Consider the following 26,935-nt stretch of genomic DNA (forward strand, 5'->3'; position numbering starts at 1 on the left):
GTAAAGAATCAGCGTGACGATGCCGTGTTCGACGCGCTGTAAGTGGTTTAACATAAGCCTGTGGTTGGAGGGACAAACAGTTGTTTTTAAGCAAGAAAATAATTTTAGTTGTTGTATTTTCCTGCATAGCTGTAGCGTTTGAATATTATGTTGATTCATTAGGCTAATAGGAGAGTCACTCAGTCTATATTTAGAAAAAATAAACCTGACAGCTTTACGTTGGACCATCTCTAAAGTGTTAAGCTTAATTTTCTTGTAGAGATCCCACACAATGCATGCATATTCTAGTTTCGGTCGGATGAGGGAAGTGTAAGCCAGTGATCTAGTACCAGAGGGAGCGTGCTTTAGTTTGAGCCTGAGGAGACAAAGCTTCCTGAAAGACGAGTTACCTACGTTAGGAATGTGGCTATACCAGCTGAGGTCACTGGTTACTGTGATTCCAGGATATTTATATTGGCTGACTTTGGTTAGCGGTTCAGAGTCGAGGTTATAGACAAACGACATTTTGTTTTTATTTTTATTTTGTTATGGACATGTAAACAGTTTTTTCTCTGTTCAATTCCATACCCCACCGACTGCACCAGGAAATAATTTTTTGAAGGTCAGAGTTGAGTATTACTTGATCTTCGTGGCAAGTAACCTCGTTAAACAACACACAATCGTCAGCAAATAGTCTAACTTGAACAGGATGAGAAATTGTGCCTCAAGAAAATGTGCCTCAAGGGAAAGGAATTTTCGCACTTGAAGCAGGGTTACATACGTTTTCTTGAGGTTCACTATTTCCTTTTAAGTTATTGCAATACAAAAAATAAAGCTCGGTAAGCGTACCTACAAGCAGTCGACGGACATGGGACCTTGACTGATGATTGATTGTTATGTACGCTGTACCACCAAACTTGATCGCTTTACTATTCAAACTAATAAAAATCTTAGAACGACAGAAAGCTGAGCTAGTTGGTAAGGATTCATTATGCAAAAAAGAGGTGAGGCGTGCAGACCGGACACAAGACACTGGATCGGTGGATCGCCTTCTAATGTCTCCCTACATATCCAAGATTGTAACTGCACGCTAGAGTTAAATGAATGCGCGATATTGTGCAGGCATAAGAATGAAGATACGCGTCTCATGGTAAACGCATGGCATATCTATAATGGCGCAAGTGCGTGCGTGAGTCAGCCTTCGATTACTTTACATATAGAAGAGATTAAGTGCCTTAACGGTTATCTCTCACGTAGACCGGCACATGTACGGGACTGACACGTGGTGATACCATTCCTAAATTGTGGGGTTTTACGTGCCAAAACCACTTTCTGATTATGAGGCACGCCGTAGTGGAGGACTCCGGAAATTTCGACCACCTGGGGTTCTTTAACGTGCACCTAAATCTAAGCACACGGGTGTTTTCGCATTTCGCCCCCATCGAAATGCGGCCGCCGTGGCCGGGATTCGATCCCGCGACCTCGTGCTCAGCAGCCCAACACCATAGCCACTGAGCAACCACGGCGGGTGTGATACCATTCCTGAGCTTGCGCAGATGAGTTTTCTGTCTTCTTTCTTTTTTTCGCCTCAGCGCTCCCTTCAGTTGATAGTCGGCGTTCGCGTTGTGCACTTCTCTACTCTTGTGTCCTGTCTGCACGCCTCACCTCTTTTTTACATATTAATAAAAATCACACACTTTCGGCTGCTAAGCACGAGGTCGCAGGATTGAACCGCGGCCTCGGCGGCCACATTTCGATGGGGGCAAAATGCGAAAACACCAGTGTGCTTATATTTAGAGGGGAGAGAGAGAGAGATGCAAATGAGAGAAAGGCAGGGAGGTTAACCAGAGTTAAAACCCTTAGGAACATGTTCAATCGCCAACTCGCCCAACTTGCCGTCTTAATTAAAACCTCCGGATTGCTCCCCTGCACTAGGGTAATGTATAGAGGAAGTAACGACGGAAACAAGAGCGGTGACAAAAATAAAATCTTGAAAAAAACGAAAAGGGACGGAATTGGATCATTATAGTCTTTCTAGTAGGCCACTGCCACGTTGAAAGGGCAACAAAACCTTGACCGACTTTCGGTGCGACGGCAATTCAAGTCGGCATTCCAAGACTGACTGTTCTGAAAGTGACCTGTCGTCATGGTGTGCCAATGCGGTCGCTAGTGATAGCCGGTGCGCACTGTATCGAGGACAGTGGCAAAGTACATGTTCTATACCATACAATGTCCATACCGACTAAGAAGGCGAAAGATCTTGTAAGCGACACCAAGCCACAGTCGGCAAAGCACTGCTGTCTCGAGTCTAGAGTCAAGATGGGGGTCGAAGTCGAAGGGACGGGTCCAGTCGGTGCAGACGTGGGTGCTTCAAGCTTGGTATGTTCCATAAAGTTCTGATGGCTTCATTTTCAAGCACATGAATTTTCATTGCGGCGTCTGTTCTTGAGAATGGAATAGAGTCTTGCAAGCCCTCCTGCAATGAACATGCGTCGGCATGTTCATTGCACATTATGCCACACTGGCTTGGAATCCACTGTAACATGATGTCGTATCCTTGCTCGACGAGGTGGTGAAGCAGCAGTCTGATTTTTAGAACTTGTCGTTCGCGGGGTCCGCGGCGTAAGGCAGAAACCAAACAATGAAGAGCAGCCTTGGAGTCACTGAACACGCTCGATTTCTTCGGTAGTTACTCAGAAATTACACGAAGTGCACAACGAGTAGCAGTGAGCTCCACGGCAGTCGATGTAGCCTGATGAGATAGTCGAATCTTTATGGTGGAGGATTTTGCAGGAAAGATCACCGATCCTGCAGACCCGTACTCTCCCGAACTCTCAGTCCCGTACTGCAGACCCGTATCCTGCTGTCCGTACTCTCCCGGGAGAACGAACAAATAGGTAGTAGAGACACCTGGGAGACCCCGCTGTGCAGCTCGGACACTGAGCTCCAGCTCCAGCTCGTCCAACTGGCTGAAGAGGCTGCTGGGACCCAAGACCTCCCAGCCAGCATCTGAGGCGGCGGCACTCGCCCCCTGACCTGCGTGACGACAGATGGGTAGATAATCTTATCCGTTGGAAAATAAAGTTTATTCTATCTTCAGCGCCTCCGTGACTATATGGGTCTTGGATGCGAAATCGTGTGCAATTGTAATAGTTTCAGCTGTTGACGAGCGCCGCGGCAATCTAAGACACAATCTATGTGCCTGGACCTGGACGCTTTCGTGTGTACGGATATTAGTTCTGCAGGTGTTGGTCAGTACACGCAAGCTGAATCGCAAATAACCAAGAAAGAGCGTAGTGCATATTTGCATCATTGCTTGTACTGGCGTACCCCACGCTTTTCCTCCAACTTGAACACAGTAGAAATATCCGTCCGGCGCTTCTTTAGGTAGGCCACATGAAGACTCCAGCAAAGGTCATTATCAATGATTATGCCTAAGAATCGCTGCGTCCTGACATAAGGTTTCCTTTGACCGTTAAAAGAGACATCGTATGATTTCATTGGCTTTTGGCTAAACGCGACCAATGCGCATATTTCTGGTGAGATTTTGATGCCTTGTTCGTTTAGGTACGTCGATATTGACTTCGCAGCTTTTTAAGCATTGCGCGTGCCTGCGGGTGCGTCGCACCAGATGCCAAGACGCAGATGTCGTCGCATACATTGATATTTTAACTGTGTTCGGCAGTCATTCCACGAAACCAACGAGTACAAGGTTGAAAAGTGCGGGACTCAAGACACCGCCTTGTGGAACTCCATGGTGCGTATTATATTGCGAGGTTGGGCCAGCTTCAGTGTTAACAGATAGAGCCCGCCTATATAAATAACTGCGTGTCCAACGATATAATTGACCGCCTAGGCCCATTGATGTGGCGGACGACTTCTGTGCTGTGACCAGCCTACTTGCACAGGTTCGCTTACATTGAACCGTATTCCAGATTCACGAGATTCACGCATGGATATGCATTGATCCATGCGTGAAATGCGGCGCTCGGCCTACGTAATCGGTTGTCGTCGCCTGGTCCGGATGACATATCTTGCCGTATGCTATGTCACTTTAGTGAACGGGCACGAAGTGCGCTCCCTGATAAATATAACGAGTCCTGGCAGGACGACAAAGTTCCTCAAGATTGGAAAATCAGCCGCCTGGTACCGCTTCTTAAGCCTGGCAAGTCTCCCTTAGATATTACTTCATACCGACTAATCGCGCTGGCAAGTTGCGTTGAGAAGGTAATGGAGCGAATGATCCTCGCCAGACTTGAGTGGTGCCTTGAACATTAGGATATTTACCCAGACGCCATTACTGGCTTTAGACGTTACCGATGATCTGTCTACAACGGTATCGATCTGGAACCCTAAGTTCAACACCAAAAGACGCGTAAGAGGTTATCTGTCTCACTGTTCTTAGATATAAAGGGAGCCTATGACAACGTTCTTCATGACGCCATACTTGAAGCATTGGAATCAGTGGCCCTAACTTAGATTTATGCGCACGTTAAAGAACCCCAGGTGGTTGAAATTTCCGGAGCCCCCACTACGGCGTGCCTCATAATCATAGGCACGTAAAATCGGATTATTTAGTTTCTAGTTTGGCACACTTTCACATGTAACTAGGCATAGTTGTGTCCAACGACATTGCTGAAACATTATTTCTTCATAGAATACTCAGAGCCGAATTTCCTAAATACCTGCCTTCGATTCGATTCAGTCGGACGAGGCAACTGAACCGAGTCACATTTCTGATGGGGCGACGTTAACGGGGTCATTGGCGAACTGCAGAATTTCAACGTATCGGGAACGCCTTTATTGGCTGAGCATGCCAGCTGGGCAAGTAGTGCAATATTTACGTGTCTTTCTAGAAGTGCTAGACGATTGTTCATTACAGCAAGCTTGAATTGCATTCTTTTGCATTCAATTAATACAGGAAAATGAAGGACGCCAATCAACGATGTGCTAGCTGTGAATGCCCCAACGGCAAGCAGGAGTGCACTGGTTACCATGCAAAATGTGACTGCTTTGGAGGAACGCTTTACTATAAAAACAGTAACTGGTGCGCTCAGTACGAAGAAAAGTGCGATCAACCTGACTGGTGAGTTGTACAGATGACAAATGTTCATGACAGAATGTTTGACAAGTGAACCTGGCAATGAACTACCAGATTTACCATTTTTCGATTTTACACCAATGGAAGGTATTAATTTTAGGCCGGAAGGCATTGTTAAGGTAATAGGTGGCCTGAAGTGCTCATCATCCTGTGGGACCGGCGGCATTATTGCCAAAGTGTTAAAACACACGAAGTATGTCTGTAGTTCGATCCTCTGTATCATCTTTCAGCAATCACTTGACACAGGCATTGTTGCAATAGACTGGAAAACAGGGAAGGTCATTACCAGTCTTCAAGAAAGGTTACCGGTCTTCCCCAGGTAACTACCACCCCATTTCACTCACCAGCGTATGCTCCAAATCATGGAACAAGTCATTTACTCTCATGTTGCTAACTTCCTAACTTCAGTGAGGTTCTTTCACCCTAATCAACATGGCTTCAGGAAAGATCACTCATGCGAAACGCAGTTAGCTTTATTTATTCATGATATTCATTTAAACCTCGACTCTAACATTCCAACTGACGCCCTGTTTTTAGATTTGAAAAGGCTTTCGATAAGGTTCCACATTCTCGCCATTTACTAAAATTATCACGCCTAAACATCCACTCACTTGTTCTTAGCTGTATCCAGTGTTTTTTAACTAACCGAAAACAGTTTGTATATGCTAACAACCTTACATCTTCCGTTTCCTCCATTCTATCTGGTGTACCTCAGGGCACTGTTCTTCGGCCACTCCTATTTTTAATCTACATTATTGACCTGCCATTCAGTGTAACCTCTGCAATACGTCTTTTCGCTGATGATTGTGTCCTATACCGCCCTATCAATACCGTCGCAGATGTCTCTACTCTTCAGGAGGACCTCTTTCATATTCAAGACTGCTGTGCTATATGCCTCATGTCCCTAAACGTTAGTAAGACGGCGCATATTTCATTACATCGTCGGCCTAACTCCATCCCCCCATCCTACAAGATTAACAACTGCACTATATCTACTACCGACTCTTTCAAGTACTTAGGAATTCACCTATCCAAAGATTTGTCTTGGACAAATCATGTCAGCCACATAATTAATTCAGCTAACAAAATTCTGGGTTATCTTCGCCGTAATCTCTTCATGGCACAACCACCCGTGAAATCAGTTGCCTATAAAACGCTTGTGCGACCAAAACTTGAATATGCATGTGCTATCTTTGACCCGTACCAAAATAATCTCACTAAAGCCCTTGAAAGCGTTCAAAACCGTGCTGCTAGATTTATTCTTTCATGTTACTCATATCACACTAGCGTTTCATCCCTAAAATCTAAACTGGACCTATCGCCTCTTGCCTCTCGTCGTCGCATCTCTCGCGTATGCCTCTATCACAGGTTTTTTTATTCCATACCTTGTGAAAGCCAGCTCGTCCAGCTGGCTCATCGTGTTCGTCGAACAGGCCATCCTAACTCGGTAATCCCACCACAAGCCCGCACCACTGCGTTCCTGCAGTCATTCTTTGTCCGAACTGCCCGAGACTGGAATGGCCTTCCCAGACAAACTGCAATCATCCGCGATACAGCACGCTTTAGATCTGCTATTGATTGTTCCGACTCATCTATCTAACTTCCACATCATCAATCCCGCCCTTTACATGCCCACCCCTCATGTAATCTCGTATTTTGGGCCCTTGAGGTATTAATAAATAATAAATAATAACATTAACTGCGCCGTGTCAAAATACAAAACGGAAATAGATTATATATCACGACTTCCAATAACATACCTAGCGCTGTCTTTCGCCTTTCTTTTGTGAATTTGCTTTGCACCACTAAATATGTGGACGGAATCTACACAACTGTAATGTAGAGGTACCTGTGGAATACAAGAAAAGCAACATCGCCAGTATTTCAATTTCGCTGCTTTGCTATTACCTAGGTACCCGTAGAAATTTAGAGGCGCAAACGTTCCCCAGAAACCGCTACGATTGATTATGTCCCAGGATGGAAAGAAATCTGATTTCGGGCGTAAAAAAAAATGTAAAATTAATTGTTACATCAACCGGGCCGCTTGTAACAATAACACTGCGGCCGCAAATGCACGATGCTGTCTTTTCAGCGCGCAGGGACAAACAATGGCTGCGATTCTCGAGGATCGAAGCCGCAGGAGTAACCTTGTTGTGTTCGGCATTCCAGAAGAACCAAACGAATCTGAAGCTGTATTGCGCAACAAAGTCATTAAAAATGTCTTCGAGCAAAAATTGGAAGTAAAATGCGTATCAGTCGCTAGAATCCATAGACTAGGCAAACCTTCCGAAAAGCGGCCTATAGTTGTTTACTTTCAAGACTATAAAGAAAAGGAGGCAGTCTTGAGCAACGCTAAGAAATTGAAAGGAACTAGTATAAGCCTTCAAAATGACTACTGCGCCGAAACGCTGCGAAAAAAAAAATTGCTCTGGGATGGTGGGAAGCAAGGTAAGGATATGGCCAGGAAGGTATCGCTCGCACAGGATAAGATCGGCATTGACAAACAACTGTATTATTGGGACGACACTTCCAAATCGCGCAAGGCAGTGCAGAAGACGAACACCCGTATCTCAACAAGCTAGCGAATAAAGGAACGTGAGTTTCGTCTGCTTGTATTTTACGCTCGGAGCATTGCCAATAAAATAGAAAAATTGGAAACGCTTCTTTTGTCACATAATCCTCAAATATGTGTTATAACTGAAACTTGGCTTCATGATCAAATTAGTGATGACGAAGTTGCGCCGCCGGACTACAGGCTGTACAGACGTGATAGGGGTTCCCGTGGGGGCGGCGTTGCGGTGATAACAATATATCACCGCAACGATAATATTGAAGTTACGGTTGTTGACGAAGTCTGTGATCATGAAAGTCTACTTCTAAGGGTGTCACTACTAGGTGACACGTTTTTTGTCTGTGCTGTTTACCGACCTCCGAATGCTGATGACTTGTTTTTGAGCACTCTATATGATCGCCTGCTCAAATTCTGGGACAACAACCTAATTATAGCTGGAAATTTTAACCTGCCATCCATTGATTGGAATAACATGCAGCATGGATATTCTTTAGCGGCTGACGCTCTAGTTGATCTAGTGCTTACTTTTAATCTTGATCAGATTGTGAGAGCTTACACCCGTGTAAATGCAATTCTGGATCTATTTATTTCTGAAAAATTTAGCTCGGGAACAGTACAGCTTGAACCTGCAATTTCCGACCATAACCTGATATATTTCTGCTGGACTACATATACGGAGATGCAAAAGGCAAAAATTACTCCAGCCAAAGTAAAAGACAATAATAGAGCCAATGACATAGCAGTAATCGATTATTTGGAAGAGCATCTCGTCATTAGCACCAACAACGTTGAAAGTTTGTGGCAAGTTTTATTCTGCAGTTACGTTCTGCATTCAAAATTCCATACCATCAGAAAGACTGCAAATACACCATAAAAACCCCTGGATTACTCGGGAGACAATACAAACCAAAAGAAATATTAAGCGCCAGAGAAAGAAGCACAAAACATTCACTCCACAATTTATATAGCTAAAGCATGATCTGCAGCGTAAAGTAAAACAAGCAAGAAGAACCTTTTCAGCAACACTATTGCCGACTTCATTAAAAGTGATCCCATGAAGTTCTGGCGCTACCTCAGTCAAAGTAAAAAGGAGATTCAGAAACTCAAAGTTAATGATAAAATTCTGGATGACCCAGCTTCTATTGCCGAGACGTTCAATCCGTACTTTGAATGTGTTTTTTCAACACGTGACGAATATAACCTGCCGAATGTTTCTCCTGTAGTAGAAAATGATTTAAATATAGCTAGTCAGGGGGCTCTTGCCATGCTAATGAAACTAGATAATGAGAAATCCACTGGCCCTGACGGACTGTCAAATGCATTTTTGAGGCGTTACGATCAACAAATGTCAAATTTTTTTACCACAGTGTTTCACCTTTCAATAACTTCTGGTGTCGTACCAGCTGACTGGCGTATAGCCCGTGTGGCGCCTGTCCATAAAGCCGGTGACCGACTGCTTCCTAAAAATTATCGTCCTGTTTGTATTACTAGTAGTTGTTGCAAGCGTTTGGAACACATAGTCGTGAGTTTTATTCAGGAATTTGGTACTAAAAGAATATTTTATCTCCCCATCAGCCCGGTTTTCGGAAGGGTCTAGCTACAACCACACAGCTAATTTCGACGGTACACGAGAATCGAGTGTACTTTAACAGTCTGGTCAAAGTGACATTCTGTTTTTACACTTATCGAAAGCCTTCGATAGAGTGCCTCAAGGAAAATTATTGTATAAATTAGAGTGTATAGGGTTACCTTTGTACATTACTCAGTGGATTGCCTCGTACCTAGTTGATAGAAAGCAGTTTGTGGAAATTGATCATTGTCCGTCTAGTGCGCTGTCTGTTACTTCGGGTGTTCCAAAGGGGAGTGTCTTAGGTCCGCTACTGTTTCTTCTTTGTGTTAATAATTTGGTGCCTCATGCCTCATGATGTATCCATAAGAATGTTTGCTGATGATTATACTGTTTTTAAGAAAATGTCATCCACAAATAATCATTTCTTGTTACAAAAAACTCTTTTGGCAATCGATGATTGGAGTATGCGTTGGGCTATGGCGCTGAATTCGGAGAGAACTCTACTTTTACGTGTCACAAAGAAAAAATGTCCTAGTTCTGTTTTTTATCAGCTCTGTGACGAGCCTGTATTAGAAGTTTCCCAACCTAAGTACTTAGGCGTGACTCTAATAAGCTTGCTTGGTCGGAGCATATATTGGACATTTCTTCATCAGTTCTGCGGAAGCTGTGGCTCTCTAAGAGAAAAATTCAACAAGCTCCAGTTAATACCAAGATGTTAGCTTACAATACATGCATTCAGTCAAAACTAGAGTTTGCTGCTGAAGTTCGGGATCCCCATTATAAAAAGGATGTTATGCAACTCGAAAGAGTCCAAAGAAAGGCAATAAGATTTATTTTTCATAGATACAAAAGGCACGATTCGCCGTCCTTATTGATGCAGAAGTACAATGTACCGACTCTCGAGGTTCGCCGAAATATTGGTCGTCTTAGCTTTCTTCACAACTGTCTTGCATGGAAAACTAAATTAATACTTCCCAATTGCATAAAACAGTTATCGACAAGGACAACCAGACACAGCCTCTTTATCGCCAATTTTCGCTAGAACCAACGCACACAAGTTGACTTTTTTCCCCCGAACAATGTCCGAATGGAATTCCTTGCCCCGACAGATTTTCGAGTCCGCCGACTTCTTGAAGGTGCTCGAGTCTCATATTGTAAACTTCGATGGTTGAACATTGCTACGGTGTTCGTTTTCTGTTGATTTTTGTTGTTGTTGATCTTCCTTTCATTGTATGTATGTTTTGTAGCCCCTCCTCCTAGCGCCGAATTACTGGCCTGCAGTATTGTTTAAATAAATAAATAAATTAATAATGCATCCCATAGCTGAACGCAAGTTTTGCGATTCCAAGGACAGTACAAAGAGCTCTTCAAGTTCTAAAAATCAATCCCAGTATACAATGTGCGTGAGTTGGGCAATTTTATCTGCGTTTAGTCAGGGCAAAACCCTGGGCCGCGTGCAAGTTCGTAAAGAAGATTGCCGCAGCAGTTAGCGCAAACTGTTGTTGCTCATGTTTCCGAAGCATCAATGTGCCCGCCTGCTTTTCTTTTAAAAAATTCGATTATCAACTGAGGAAATTATCACTTGCTGGCATTTTTCTTTCGTATCAACTAGGAGTGCTGAGTTGTAATTTGTCTAATAAAATGCGAATTCTGCCTGTCCCACACAACACAGTACATTCACTACGAGTCCTCTAGTAATTACTGGAAGCAAAAGCAAATGAAGTGGTTATGCTGCTTTCAAGGAGTGAAAACTAAGCCCACGCTATGCAGTCACAGCTATTATCATTAATAAAATGCGTCTTTTATATTGTCATGTGATCTTAGTGATCCATGTTAGCCGGTGAAAAGCGATCACGGGAAAATGTAAACAAGTGCACGTGTCAATATGTATGAAAATGACTACATCCGCGCACTCCTTTCGTAAACTGCACGTTGCGGAGAAAAACCGTGAGGATGACGGCATGGCGATGACTGTATAACGACAACAAAGTGACGAGAATGGAATGACGAAGGAACGGCAGTGATGGAAGGACAAAGGTGTTATGATGACGACGCGTGACAGCACTGAGATAACTATTGTGAAATGATAATGCAAAAACGACTACCGCGGGACGATAACGGCGTGTGTACGAAATGTATGAGTGTATGGCTTCAACGACGACGACGCAACGATGATAATGGCTCGAAAGTTCTGAAAAATAATGATTTCATGACGACAGTATGATTACGATAACATAACGAAGATGCAGTGAAGACGAAAGAACGAAGACGGCCAAATGGGACGGGATCAGGTTTCGGTCGTCATGGCTTCGGTGAAATGACAGCGCGGCACCAACAGCATGAACACAACAGTGTGACGTCGACTGTATGACGATTGCGCAACGAGGAATGTAGGAGAAGAGTTGGGGAACGAAGTTAGAATGAAGTCGATGCAACGACCGATGAAAGAAATACGCCGGCGTAGCGACGACGGTACGGCACTGAATGTATTCACACGGCTGTAGGACGATGATAGTAAAAATAGGGCGACGACAATTGCATGGCAAAGCCTATATCACGAAGTTTTTATGACGATGGTGGTATGACGACGACGGCAACAGGATAATCAGATGTCAAAGCTGGTAGGACGACGATGCCACCGCCACGTCGGCTGGCGAAGCTGCAATGACGGCAATGGAAGGATCGCGACAGTATCACGACAATGGCAAGACAAGGAGCGCCTAGCAACTGTACGACTACGACAGCACAACGATAGTCGGATGACAAAGCCTGAATGATAACGATGCAACAATCATGACGCAATAAAGAACACAAGCACATAGATGATACACCAAGCTTCTAGAGAACTTGGCTCACTGGGTTGGTGTTGAAGGTGGGGTGATAACGGCATAGCGAGGGCCAGATCTCTACAGATCCCGTGGAAGATGTACACTGAATAGCAACTTGACATCCGTGATCTGGCGGAGCTGTTGACTATGTTGCCTTGAGATCAGCGAAGAAATTGTTCAATCTTGTAGCCACGCTGGTATGACTGATTTATATGGAAAAAAAGTGTAGCTTGAAGAAAACATGTAGAAAATCAAGTTGGTACAGAATGGCTCATTGAAGACCGAGTGGCACATGCGCAGAGCTTCAAGTCAGTGTGAAAGAGATTCTTTGAAGACTGCGGTACATATCTATTCGACATACCCAGTCCCGCTACCCCAGTGACCCTTGTTGACGTCAGGGATTCGTTGCAGAGCGACACACATAGGCTTGCAGTCAGCGACCCAAATTCTGCCAACGATTGGTTTCGAAACCTATTCCCTTAGCACAGCAGCCCGACCCGCTAACCCTTCGACCATGGACTACCCCAGATGCCCAAGTTCGCGGTAAAATAGATAGATAGATAGATAGATAGATAGATAGATAGATAGATAGATAGATAGATAGATAGATAGATAGATAGATAGATAGATAGATAGATAGATAGATAGATAGATAGATAGATAGATAGATAGATAGATAGATAGATAGATAGATAGATAGATAGATAGATGAAAAGTGTGTGCAGCACCCAATTGCTAGCGCCTCGCATGTGCCAGGAATCCGAGTTTTCTACCTTGCGAGAAAACCCGAGCGCTCCACATCAGTACAGGGGAATAGCAATCTGCAGCCTTTCGGCATAGTGCAGAATAAGTTTATGGTACCGAACAAAATCGCGTACTGGTTCAGCGCTGTGAATCGTATCGCGGATCGTTTTGAATTTTGTTGTCTCGGAAAGGCAACTGAACCGGAACTAAATCAGATATTACACCAAACTCGAACCGAACCGAGCCGGTATTTTTTAGGTTCGACACCCTTATATTCAGCGTGTCTTTCGTTGCAAGCAACACACTCACGTGATGAAGTCCTTGGAATAGGAAGTATTCCTAAACTACTATTCTTCTTCTTTAGCGAATAGTGTACTACTATGAAGAATTGCCAGCAGTAAGTTGTTATCTATGCATGAAAGTGTTTGTGATCATTCAAAGTTAATGTAGTCTGATGCTGCGCTAGGCCAATCAGGTAACACGACATTTTATTCGCTATTCGCAGGCACAAGCACTTTGCAAACTACAGCGAATGCCTTCTTTGCGAATGCGGCCGAACCAGCTGCGCTGTTGGTACAACGTGCCACTGCAAAGATGGTGTCGTGTACCAAACAAACAACCCTATCAATTGCGTGAGGTCGCGCTTGGAATGTTTCAGAAGCCAACGATGGGGACACTTTTTCCGGTATGAATTTACACTTTTCTTCCTTCATGTCTCTAATCTTGCTAAAACAGATGCATTAATGTGCCTCAATATAGAAGTGTTAACTCGATTCTTTAAATTTCGGAATTTGAGGGCATGCTGGCGTTTCTTACTGTGCGATTAAATTTTGCATGTTGTTCATACATGGTTTGCATATTTTCAGAATCTAATAACACTTTTTACATTGCTGCTGCTCCTCGTTTATTTACACTTGATGTCAATGCCGGAGTCAAATCCCTCGTATCGTTCATAGCTGGCCTATCATTTCACGCATCGGGAATTTCGCGACAAGTCACAATTCAAGCTAATTGCAGGGAAAATACAACCTACTCGGTTTGTTTTCGTTTTCAGTAAAGCACAATATTTGCATATAGAAAGCTTAGGTTAAAAATTGTATTTGGAAACCCCTGTTTTATTTTTCTCTCGGTTTTGCAATAAAGAAAGACGCTTGGTATTAGAAGCCTTGTGTACGTGAAATATATTGATGTGCATATTTGAATAATAAAAGTTGCATTGGTAGCATCATCATGATCAGCCTATTTTATATCCGCTACAGTACCAAGGCATCTCCCTGTGATCTCCAATTACCCCTGTCCTGCGCCAACCGATTCCAACAAGCGCCCGCGAATTTCCTAATTTCATCGCCCCACCAAGTCTTCTGCCGCCCTCGACAGCGCTGCATTTCTCTTTGTACCCATTCTGTAACCCTACTCATCCACCGGTTGTCTAGCCTGCGTTACCAACCCAGCTCAATTTTTCTCTCTTAAGGTCAACTACAATATCGGCTATACCCGCTTGCTAACCGCTCTCTTTTTCTCTTAACGTTATGCCTACTGTTCTTCGTTCCATCGCTCTTTGCGCGGTCCTTAAGTTGTTCTCAAACTTAGTCAGTCTCCAAATTTCTGCCCAATGTGTCAGCACCGGTAAAATGCACAGATGTTCACCTTCCTTTTCAGTGATAATTGTAAGCTTCCATACAGCAGTTGACAATGTCTGCAGTATGTACTCCATCCCATTTTTATTTTTCTGTAAACTTCCTTCTCATGGTCAGGATTCCCTGCGATTATGTCACCTACGTAAACGTACTTCTTCACAGACTCTAGAGGCTGACTGGCGATCCTGCACTCTTGTTCCCTAGCCCGGCTGCTCCTGATTATCTTTGTATTCTGCATCTTAATCTTCAACTCCACCCTTATACTGTCTCTGTTAATGTCCTCAATCATTTGTTGTAAATGCTGAACAAAAAAATTTCATCTGCAAACCGAAGGTTGCTGAGATATTCGCCGTCGATCCTTACTCCTAAGCCTTCCCAGTTTAATTACTTGAATACTTCTTCCAAGCACGTAGTGAATAGCATTGTAGATATTGTGTCTCCTTCTCTGACCCCTTTCTTTATAGGTATCTTCCTACTTTTTCTGTATAAAATTAAAGTTGCTGTCGGATCTCTGTAGACATTTTCTAAAATATTTACGTAAGTGCCCTGTACTCCTTGGTTACGCAATGCCTCAATGAGAGTTGGTATCTCTACTGAATCGATTGCCTTTTCGTAATCTATGAAAACCATATAGATACGTTGATTGTACTCTGCGGATTTCTCGATTACGTGAATGAAGACATAGATCTGATTCATTTTAGTGTATTCCTTCCTGAAACGTGCCTGTTCCCTTGGTTGACTAAAGTCCAGTGTTTCCCTTATACTATTGTACATTATCTTGGTGAATATTCTATATAATACGGGAAGTAATCTAATGGTCCTATAATTTTTTTCAATTCTTTAATGTCTCCCTTTTTTGTGGATTAGTATAATGCTTGCATTCTTCCACTTTTCTGGAACCCTTCAATTCGATAGACACTTCGTATAGAGAGCCGCCAGTTTTTCAATTATAGTTCCTCCATCTTTGATAAAATCGACTGTTATTCCATCTTGTCTTGCCGCTTTTCCCTGTTTCTTGTCTTGAAAGGCCCCACTGGCCTCATCGCTACTTATAGGACGAGTCTCTGCAACTTGTTCCATACTGCTTCGAATGGGGCTATCATGGCTCCTCTGAGTCACTTTTTTTTTTCAATTATACACTCTATACGCGCACACCTAAGCCGTGCGAACAGTGGCAATCATCAAAGCTCCACGACATTACGTGCACGCGATAAAGCAAGCGGCCCTGGTTGTGCCCGCCCCTAAGAGCACCGCATGCATAGCTTCAAAAAATTCCTACTAAATATTGCAACCCTCGAAGTAGGTTGCAGGGCGTTAGTTGCAAATTTTAGTTGCACATGTCAGTTGCCGGGCGATCCTAGACCGATCATGAGGCCGCAAGTTTTTGTGAGATGGCCGCCGTATTGAACTCGCAACTTCCAGGCCTAGTTGACCAGGCTGCTAATTATGTGCCCCAAAAAGAGAACGGCCGCCGTAAACGATATGTTGCGCGAACCAGCATTCAGTGCTTTGCACGGGCAGCATGTGCCCTGTGCATGGCTCCCTCATGGTTTGTTCAGCAGTCGCTCAGCTTACGGACGCACATGTTGCCTTCGTAAAGTGCCTCTACGGCGGATAGGCGTCTGCGAGGCGCCAAACAGGATACAAATTTTGCGTCGAATTGTGGAGCATCTACAGCAGGCTATCGCCTCTACAGGGATCAAAAACTCAAAACGCGTCCATCAGACATCAGAAAGAATGCCGCTCTTTCTGCAGCGTGCGCTTCTGCAAGCGTTGTTCTGTCATGCGTGCCCTTCTCCAGCACACCTTGTTTGTTCCAAAGTGAGGGGTATAATGCAAGCCCCCCCCCCCCCCCCCTCCTTTCAGCTGGGCGCACGGCAAGTTCGCCACCTAGATTTAAGCATCTTGAAAGGTGAAGAAATGATGCCATGATGTCATGCGTATATTGCCATGCAACGGTAGCACTCACAAATACGCTTCGGCGAAAATATTTCTCTGTTGTGCTTAATTCAACACAAGGAATATAGCGGGCAAAAGGAGTCTGAATAGTAAGCCGGCGTTGCAAGTAGAATGATGATTGAGGTATTACGTACGTTTCCCCAACAGACTGTCACTTCCCCATTTTTGCTAACAAACTCGCACAGTTTCACAAGTGACGAAAAGCAGTTTTCTTCAAGGACGCTTTTCATATAATGATTGTTCTTAGAAAGCTCAGAGCCGACTTTTTAATACAAAGTGGCTGCTTCTCTGGATGACACATTGCTTTAGAGTCGGTGCCATCGAATAGAATGGCCGAGTCAAGATACCTTTCTGATGGGGTGGCGGTGACGGCGTTCACAGAGGACAACACCATTTCTAAGTATTCGAGAACCGTTAATCGAGTGCGTACGCCAGCTGTACGTGCAGCGTAATATTTCACCGTTTTTGTAGAAGTGCTACAACATTGTGCACTACAGCACGCTTTTAATGGCTAGAATCGTACTCTTGTCAATACAATTGATACAGGAAAAACAAGGCCTCCAGTGGTGGGTGTGCTAACTGCGAATGTCCCAATGGTGAGCAGGAGTGCAAAGGTTACAAAGCGAAATGTGACTGCGTTGACGGAATTCTTTACTATAAGGGCAGCAGCTGGTGCGCTAAGAACGAAGAAGACTGCGATCGACCGGACTGGTGAGTCGTGCACGTGTCAAATATTCATGACTGTTAGCAATCGCTCTTCTGTAATAATAATAAACTTATATCGGTGCTAAATTATGATGCTGAATAACATACGTAACGTTCTCTTACTCTTATTCTTTCCTTATGTGTGCTCTCATTTGTACCATCAGTTTCTTTTTTTAAGCAATCCACAAAATATTTATGTAGAGGTATATATGGCATACAACAAAACCGACGTACCAAGCATTTCAATTTCGGTGCGACAATTACGCAGGTGCCTGTAGAATGTCATACACTCAAACGTCCGTCAGAAGCCACTACGCTTAGTGCGGTCAGATTATCCAACTGTACAGAAAATGGGCTTATGGATCCAGCAGTTCTTGTCAGCTAGAATAGAGGGTTTTTATAAAGTTTGCATATGAGTTTCTGCTCAATGTATGACGCAACAACCCCTTACAGGCCGTGAAACAGCTGTGCGATCCAATGGCTGCATTGAACAATACAAATAACGTTTCTTATTTGTAGAAAAAGAAATGGCCTAAGGCGCATATGATTTTCTTCTCATAAGAAATACACGGTATATACAAAGACCCAGAGCCAAAAAACATTGCTAAATATCCAGTAGACGCTAACGGCACCGTCAAGTACTTGAGAACTCGAGCTTTACAGATTTCTGAAAACTCGCAACATTAATTTCGCGAAAGAAATCTGCTGCATAACCTCTCTTGTGATGAATGTCGACGGCAAGGCGATTGGCAATGGATCATGATTGCGACGCAGCCTATTGCCACCGTCGAAACGAGTTAAGTGTAAGGTGCGTACTGCAGCGGGATCCCTGTTGGCGTTTCCCAAAGAACACTGGGCGCGACAGCGCTGGGGGACCCGCGTCGCAGAAGATCCGGCGTCGGTGTCCCACGTCCCCCATCTTTCATGCAGAGCGTGGGCGTCTTGCGCTGGAGATGGAGGTATAGCAGCGGCGCCTGGTGGTGGGGCACGAAACGTTATCTGGGTAGTACCGGCTTGGGTAGTATTGAGCCCTGTTTGTGGCAAAGCATGTTTTGGCCCGAGTTTTGAGTAGATTCGCACTTTTTTCTGCCCTGGCGAGTGCGAAAAGGCTCGTCACTTCTCACAGACCACGCCGACCACGCTGCGAGCTAGCCGCAGCCTATAGTTTAACGAAAACAGACTCTCCGTGAGACATAATGCTGGAAACAGAAGGAATCGGCGACGCCGATCCGGAGAGACCTAGCTCAGCCTCGAAAAAGCATCACCGTCATTACTTCGGCCTCATCGGCTGCCATGAACAAGGCCTGAATCCCAACATCAGAGTCTACCGTGTTACTTCAAGGTCTCACGAAGCGGAGCGTCGGGCGCTCTGTATAGCTGCAGTTCATCGCGCTGGATAAGCGAAACAATGCGCCATGCTGACTGCTTCGCCTGTATTGAACCTTACGTGATTATCTGCGTTCTAAAGTTCGGTCTTTTGCGCCTACAGACCCGACGGCAGACCGACATAGCAGCAGGCATGGCTGGTGACTCACGATTCGAGACCCGGCCACAGCGCCAATTAACAATTCGACTGGTGCGATGTGGTGAAGTGACCAGGTGGGCGCAAATGACCGTGCACAAATGGTCGGGCTGATTCAGTGACAATTCACTACCCCACTACGAGCAGCACAGGTTAGAGAGTCAAGTGTCCTCATCCTTGACCTCAAGCCAGCATGTTGAGGCAGCGCAGCAAGGTAGTATTGATTGCAACACACCGATGTTCGATCGGTGTCATTAAAAGCTACATCAAGCGAGCACCGCACGAGCTCGCGCTGCAGCGCGATTCCCACGTACGTTACTGCGAGCTCATATGCATTGCATCAGTTATTTATCATTTGCCAAAGGGACAGTTGGCCGCTACTACAGTGCAGGCATAACTACTTGTCTAGCGGCATGCAGTCAACAAAGATTGCAGGAGGCCCGCCGTTTCGCGGCATGTCGAAAGCCCGCTGCCGTCGCGGCGCGTACGATCGTGCGCTCGAGCAGTTCCGTACACATGATGTCTGGTTATCGCTGCTGTGAATTCATTTATAGCAAGCATTTCCTCGCGTTTGTGCGCCTGAATCTAGCAGTGTGCAAACCTTACCTGAAGTTCAGATTTTACGCGACTGGTTTCACTTGCCATTGACACGGCGCTAAAACCTCGCCGCTTTTTCTTGAATGGCGCACACGTATTCGGCGTTGCATAATTGATTGCCTTTACGCAGTGTGCCACCCCTGAAAAAAACCTTCGGCGCCCGATATTCGCTCCAAACCGTGGTACAACAAAACCGAAAGTAGCGGGTCCATATTGTAAACGTGCTTTCCGAAGCAGACGACCGAGCTTGGTACTTCCCAGTTCAGGACAGAGGTCGCTTTTTAGCACCATTTTCGCAACGTCCCCTGGGCAATGCAAGAGCCCCATAGGCCGTGTTTTCAAAGGTTCACCGTCGGCGATAGTTTCGCCGCGGCGATAGTCACGCTCAATAAATCAAGTGACTGCTTACCCGTGACCCCCGCGTGCACTAGCAATACGCGCTGTCGAACGCTTCACATCGCATGAGAGAGCGCACCGTGCGAGGGCAAAGCGGATCGGGTGTGCTGTTTTCGAGTGTAGCAGCCACAGTACGGGTTCTGGGCATTGACTACGGTTGGTTACGGCTGCCTTAGGCAAAATAAATTCAATAAAGAAGTGTGAAATGTTTTATTTTGATTTCAACAAATATCGCCGCGATACAATGCGTGTAGGGCACCACCAATGAGGCTACTATAAACTACCACCTACCTTTTCTCTACTACACTCCACCACCAACCGAACGCCACAAGACGCCAAAAGACGTGTTCATTAGTTCAATATATGTCGAGAGCACCCATCGACACCATGACGTTAAAATGGCATAGGCCGCAACTACTAGACGGCTCTGTTTACTTTGCGGTTTTGCTAATGGTATCTTCGACTGGTCGCCTCCATCCCCCGAAGCAGAGTCGGGCAGATCCGGCGTTCCCCGAGCTCAGCTGTAGAGGCCAAGCGCACAAGCCAAACATGCGACTGGCTCTAGGAGGAGGAAATGGAAGGTGCGAAACCACGTGACTACTGCCAACGCCCGATGTCTCGCCCGTGGTTTCGCCTATTCAAAGCTCCCGGCGCTGCCGAGAAAACAGGAGGACGCGCCGGCGGGACGAGCGCTCGTCGAGACGCCAGCATGCAGTGGCCTAGGTTACGGTGGCCCGTCGCCCACAGCAGCGACGCGGCACTGCGATGACGTTTCAAGCTCGACGACTGCTCCGACGACAGGGTTCGTAGGGCCTCAGAGCGCTTGAATATGGGCGGAGAGCAATTGAAAATAACCAGCAGAACGCAGGGCGCGCACCCTCTTTAATGAGCCGAAGGCAACGCCACTCGCGCTTAAAGGATCAGCCGAATATGGCATACAACTGACAACCAGCGCAAGCCGTTCGCGCAGGCGCGGCCACGACGACCGTTCACGAAAGTCTCAAGGCGAACGTTCCAGACCACGCACACTACGCAAACCCAACCACGCAGGCACTCCATATAGCGCAAGGAGGTTACTGAAATAATTGAATTTCTACTAATTCAATATGCCAGAAATATCGCAAAGTACAACTTGCACACAGCCTACAGACATGATGACGTCGGACTGTTATTTTGATATGCGAGAAAACATAATTATGTTATGCGGAAACTCAGAACACAACCCCCTTTCAGAAATGTCGAAGGCCATAAAGCGGCGCGTCCAGTTTATTGCAAGAGCTCCAGATGGCGCTCTCCTCTGCCACAGCGCGGCCCACGCAAGAAACCGCACCTGGCCGCACTTCTACCGGATAGCTCGCCTTCGTGCATAGCGTTCGTTGCCAGCGTTTGCCGGTGAACAATACCGTTACATAAGCTGCACTTGCCTGGAAGCGTGAGAAGCGGTCAAGAATCTTTGAATGCTCTCGCGTTCCCCTCCTTAAGGCGAAACTTAAGCGTCCTCCAAACTTTTTTAATCATCCTTGGGCAGTTCACGAAATTTCGGGGGCATATCTACGTGTGCATGTTTGTAGTTGTATATTTATTTATTGATTTATTCATTTATTTATACAATACTGCAGGCCTAAATAGGGGCCCAAGCAGGAGGGGCAGAATCCATACATATATACATATGCACGTATAATATGTACATGCACATATGAAAAAGAAATACAAAAGCAATGCTACGTATGTAAATATCATTAAAAGAATGGCTGTGGCTTAGCTAAGGTTAAGCCCAGGATGCGAAGCATACTAGCCTTTATTTTAGTTGTTGAACCACTGTTTAGCCTGGTGAACTGCTGTTGCTTGGCTATATTTGGTTCGGCTAGACGAAGAAACAACTCATGCGTTACTCTGCTTCGCCTTCAAGAGTGGAACGCGAGAGCGTTCCCGTCGACCCGCCAAGGGGTGTAAGACAATGGGCTACGGTGCAGCGACTACGCGCCCCGCATTGGACGCGGTGAGCGTCGAGCAACGCAGCGTTCGGCGCGGCAACGAAATGTGCGCCTGAGCAAGCGACGCACGCCTGAGCCTTAGAAACAGCTCGTTTCTAAGGCAACACCGCATACACTAGAGGCGCTTTTGTACCGCTTTGAAGCATCGTACTCGTGGCTCAGTGGTAGCGTCTCCGTCTCACCCTCCGGAGACCCTGGTTCGATTCCCACCCAGCCCATCTTGCAAGAGTTGAGCCAAAGCCACCTAGAAACAAGCGCAGCTGCTTATATGCCGCGACGCCGCGAGCGACGGCGCGAGTTGGAGCCCCGTTTCTCCTCTGTTGTGATGTCACGGTGTCACGTGGTATGGCATGGGGTCACTAAAGGTCATTGAAGGCGACACCGCCGCGCCTGAGGAGCTGGGTTGAGCTCAGTAATATGCTTCGCATAAAAATGAAAGCGACGACTAACTAAGATCAAGGAAGACAACTTGACAAACATTAGATCAGTATAACACGCATATATGAGCACTTGCAACCACTATCGCGAGAGGAGGGGGGTGGAAGTACCAGAAGTAGAACGAGCGAGCATTGCAAAATACTGAATATATTAGACTAAGGAAAGTGTGGAAAGTATCAAACAAAATTCACGTGTAGAAAAAGAAAACAGTAAGAAGGCTTACCGCAATGGCAATACCTTTAATATTAAAGACACATGCGTTCAATAGAATCGGTGTTTATGAAATGTGATATGGCAGGCTGTTCCAATCTGTTACAGTTACAATCTACTACGAAGGAAAACTTAGAGGTTAGTTCGGGTGTTATAAGGTGTGAAAGCATCAGCGTGACGATGCCGTGTTCGACGCGCTGTAAGTGGTTTAACCTAAGCTTGTGGTCGGAGGGACAAACAGTTGTTTTAAGCAAGACAATAAATTTTAGTCGTTGTATTTTCCTGCGTAGCTGTAGCGTTTGAATAATATGTTGTTTCATTAGGCTACTAGGAGAGTCACTCAGTCTATATTTAGAAAAAATAAACCTGACAGGTTTACGTTGGACCATCTCTAAAGCGACAAGGTTAATTTTCTTATACAGATCCCACACAATGCATGCATATTCTAGTTTCGGACGGATGAGGGAAGTAAGCCAGCAATCTAGTACCACAGGGAGCGCGCTTTAGTTTGTGCCTGAGGAGACACAGCTTCCTGAAAGACGAGTTACATACGTTACAAATGTGGCTATTCCATCTGACGTCACTGGTTACTGTGATTCCAGGATATCTATATTGGCTGACTTTGGTTAGCGGTTCAGAGTCGAGGTTATAGACACGCGACATTTTATTTTTATTTTTATTTTGTTATGGACATGTAAACAGTTTTTCTCTGTTCAATTCCATACCTCACCGACTGCACCAGGAAATAACGTTTTGAAGGTCAGAGTTAAGGATTCCTTGATCTTCGTCGCAAGTAACGTCGTTAAACAACACACAATCGTCAGCAAATAGTCTTCCTTGAACAGGATGAGAAATTTCGTTAGTGATGTCGTTTATGTATCTTAGAAATAGTAAAGGTCCTAGCACGCTACCTTGAGGTACTCCAGAGGTTACTGAAAGTTCGTTAGAAGTGTAATTATCAACTGAAATAAACTGCTTGCGATTAGACAGATAAGCCGCCACCCAGTTGCGCCCATAGTCGGGAAGGTCTATCGACTGTAGTTTTCCTATAAGTTTATTGTGAGAAACAAGGTCAAACGCTTTCTTAAAGTCTAAAATTATTGCGTCAATTTGGCTTGACTTGTCAAGAGCACTTGCAAAGTTGTGAATAATTGTGGTTAATTGTGTTACAGTAGAGAAACCCTTCCGGAAGCCATGCTGATGAGGAGACAGCACGTTGTTGTCACTTAGGAATTTGGTTATTTCATTAGGTATAATATGTTCGATTAACTTACAACATGATGAAGTTAATGATATCGAATGATAACTAGTTACTAGGGTTTTGACACCTTGTTTCGGTATCGGAACGACACGTGCAGTTAGCCAGTGTGTAGGAATATTAACTGAAGATGACGAGGAACGGAAGATAACAAGAAAAAGGGCTAACGCTTCAACATACCTGCGCAAAAAAGCGTTAGGTATGTTGTCTGGTCCTGGAGATGATATAGCTTTGAGGTTTAGCAACATCGACACTACACCCGGTTGCGAAACAATATCAGAGGTCGACTTACATGACATGCGGTTAAGGTTTATACCATCATCGAAATTTGGAAAAGCACTATGAAAATAATTATTGAACTGCTCCGCGATACGTTGTTTTTCGACGACGACATGGCCCTCGTGAACAACTTGGTCAATTGACTTGGTTGTTGTGCTTAGAAAAGCCCAAAATTTTTGGGGTGCCGTTTAAATGAAATTTGGTAATGTATGGTGAAAATACCAGCGCTTAGCTTGCCGTACTTCTTGGTTGATTTTATTTTGGATATTGTGAATTGAAGCACGTGAGGCACATCGTAATCTTAAGCGCTTAACTTTTCTTTTAAGGTGCAAGATCTCTGTCGTTATCCAGGGAGTAGTCTTGGAAGTTTTCTTAGCTTTATTGGGAATAAAGTTGTTAAGGCAGCGAGTGAGAATTTCTTTAAATTTATTCCAAAGCACAGTAGTATTGTTATCGTGAAAGTTATCAAAGCATTGCTGAAGATAATCCTGTGTGTAGTAATGTTTGTATCAAACCGTTTTCCCTCCTATACCTGGATCATTGGGCAGTCGGTGGTCGGATAGGTAGTGCATCGGGCTGCTGGGGTGAAGCAACGGGGTTCCAAACTAACTGTCTGAACGATTTGGGTCGCTGAGTATCTGGCGATGTGTTGATATGTGCAGCTCTCCAAGGACCCCTTTCAGGCCGACATGGGTCAATGTAGACTCGGTACGTAGTAGGTACTGCTGCTCGAAGAAACTGTGTGACGCTGACTTGGAGTACTTGGAGTGCCACTCGGTCTGCGCTGGTCTCCAATGAACCTATGTGATGCACACTTGGGTCATTGGGCATGAGCTAGTAAATGTGTACCGCTTTTCTATTAACGTCCTTTACGCTAATTTGGACAACTAATTGTTTGTAACTAGGAATGTGCCCCTCTACGGCCCCAAAAAAGATCCCTCAAATTCCTCCGATGCTGAGTGAAAATGAGTCCACGTCAAAAAAGTTCCTCAAGGAGAGCAACCTAACGCGTTTCATGGCTGCTTTACAAATGCACTGAGTAGGTGGCGCTTGCTGTTCTATGAACGAATTTCAAACCAATGCTTCAGCGAGTTGCGCCAAGAATGAACATGGCTTGTCCTGCTTTTCAGTGAACCTCTCGCCAACTTGGGTCTTTGCGTAAGGGCCACTCAGTCTGCAGCCAAGCGATGGAACGATTCGTCGCGCTCAAAAGTGCCAAAGCGCTACGCTTATCTTCACGGGAGCCATGCGGGGACTTCTCGTCAGTGCCGCTAGATCACGCAGCGGCGTGCCCAGAGGGAAGCGCCAGAGAGGAACACGGTTGCCACATGACGCGTTTCTCAGCGTTCGCACACACCAGAGAGCCATGCATTTCTGTCGTAGCGCTTAGCCTTTACGATGGCTGCGCCAGATGGTGCCGAGTCTTCTTACGCAAGCACGGAAGCCCGCTGCAGTACAAGCTTCATACATATCTTGTTTTCACGTTGGCAATATGTTGTCTCGCTCTAATGATACAGTGCTAACATATTACCCTCCGCAGTCATTGTGAGAAAGAGTCTACCGCAATTATTGCGCACACTGAACCATCTAATGGCGCTAACGAGAACTCCGCGCGTTGCCTCCGAGACGAGAAGCGTGGCGCGCCGGTGCTGGCGAACACTGAGAATTATTCACTCGCTTGCCGCACATTCAACGGCACATAGTCAGGGACCCAAGTTCACGAGATGTTCCTTGAATAGCGGCACACACCCACTGCATTCATAGCGCAGCTCGCTAAAGCGTTCGCGTGAAAAGCGCTTATTCAAAAACGGCCCATGCTCAGTGCATTTGTTGCGCAGCCTGTTGCATAGGGTGGTTGCTGTCGCTGGAAGACGCCCGAGACGTGGCTTTTTCTGTAGTCGTTGTCGAGCAGCACATTCGCAGTGGCACATATCTTGTTGCCCAATTTGGCATCAGATATGTTCATTGAAGACAAGCTCAGTCCCAGTGACACATCTCCAGTACTCCAAGTCGGCGTGAAATAGTTTCTATAAACAGTGGTATCTACCAAGTTCCGCGCCTACAGGGACCCATGCGGCTGGAAAGTTTCGTTGAAGAACTGCACGTACGTACAAATTGGCACGTACTCAGTGAAGTAAGTGTGTCTGGTGGTCAGTGTCGAAGCCTGTTGCCTCAGCACAGCAAGAGGAAGCGCTACTGATTCGAGCGCGCACTAAATTGTGACCACGTTATGAGGGAAAACGGTTAGATACAAACACATACAGATAAAAACAAACCATGTTGGCTCCGGGAAAATGCTTGAAGTACCCTAGGAATGCTACCGCTTTAAAATGACCTCAGCAAAAAGCATTTCCTCATATATGTAAACTTAAGAATAGTGCTTGCCTGAGCTGGTTGGTTGTACCAGCGTGTGTCGTCATGTCTTCCTGTCCGTGTCAAAAACGTTCTGCTGGAAACGAGTTGTACTATTTGTAAACTGCTCACAAGCGAATCATTGCCTTGTATGCGAAATTATTTTCTTGAGCATCTAGGCCATCGTAACCAATTAAAACAATTAGTATTATATTTTTATACAACTCCTTTTTTAGGCCCAAGCAAGCTTCCAACAATAGCGACTGCCTCTTATGTGAATGCGATAAGCCCAGCTGCAATGTTGGCGCTTTGTGCCACTGCAAGGATGGCGTTCTGTATCTGAAGGAGAGTGGCATGGAATGCGTTCGTATTCGGAGAGATTGTTTCCTAAAGCATCAAAAGAAGAGCCGGTTTTGGTAAGGCTTCATACTGCCACGCCACGTCGTGCTAAAAAAATTAGTATTATGCTTTTTATCAACACTTTTATTAGGTATAAGCACTTTTCCTACAATAGCGGATGCCTCCGATGTGTCTGCGATAAGTCCAGCTGGAATGTTAGAGGTTTGTGCCATTGCAAAGATGGCCTTGTGTATCTGAAGGAGAGTGGCATGGAATGTGTTCGTTATCGAGAAGGATGTTACCTATACCACGAAAGGAAGAACCATTTCGGTAAGGTTTCGTACTGCCATGCCACGTCATACTGTACGTAACACTATAAAGCATAATATACGTAGCGTTTCATCTTCTTTCGATAGGTTGATAGTACAATTTGGTTTTAATATTCTCATCTAACT

At 45.2% G+C, this 26,935-nt stretch overlaps 1 protein-coding gene across 9 annotated transcripts in view; it reads left to right on the plus strand.

Moving 5' to 3' along the window:
* The window catches only part of LOC126538680 (kielin/chordin-like protein), a 64,803-nt gene that overhangs the window by 34,198 nt on the left and 3,670 nt on the right, over positions 1–26,935 (plus strand). For 6 of the 9 annotated variants that reach the window (XM_072289796.1, XM_072289798.1, XM_072289800.1 and 3 more), the window contains 4 exons: positions 4,901–5,065; positions 13,300–13,479; positions 16,937–17,101; positions 26,378–26,557. In XM_072289796.1, coding sequence (XP_072145897.1) covers positions 4,901–5,065; positions 13,300–13,479; positions 16,937–17,101; positions 26,378–26,557 — 690 coding nt within the window. The remainder of the gene's footprint in view (positions 1–4,900; positions 5,066–13,299; positions 13,480–16,936; positions 17,102–26,377; positions 26,558–26,935) is intronic. The other 3 variants (XM_072289799.1, XM_072289801.1, XM_072289802.1) reach the window with 3 other exon arrangements.

Source organism: Dermacentor andersoni, chromosome 8 (assembly GCF_023375885.2).
Source record: "Dermacentor andersoni chromosome 8, qqDerAnde1_hic_scaffold, whole genome shotgun sequence".
In the NCBI taxonomy this organism is placed as follows: domain Eukaryota; kingdom Metazoa; phylum Arthropoda; class Arachnida; order Ixodida; family Ixodidae; genus Dermacentor; species Dermacentor andersoni.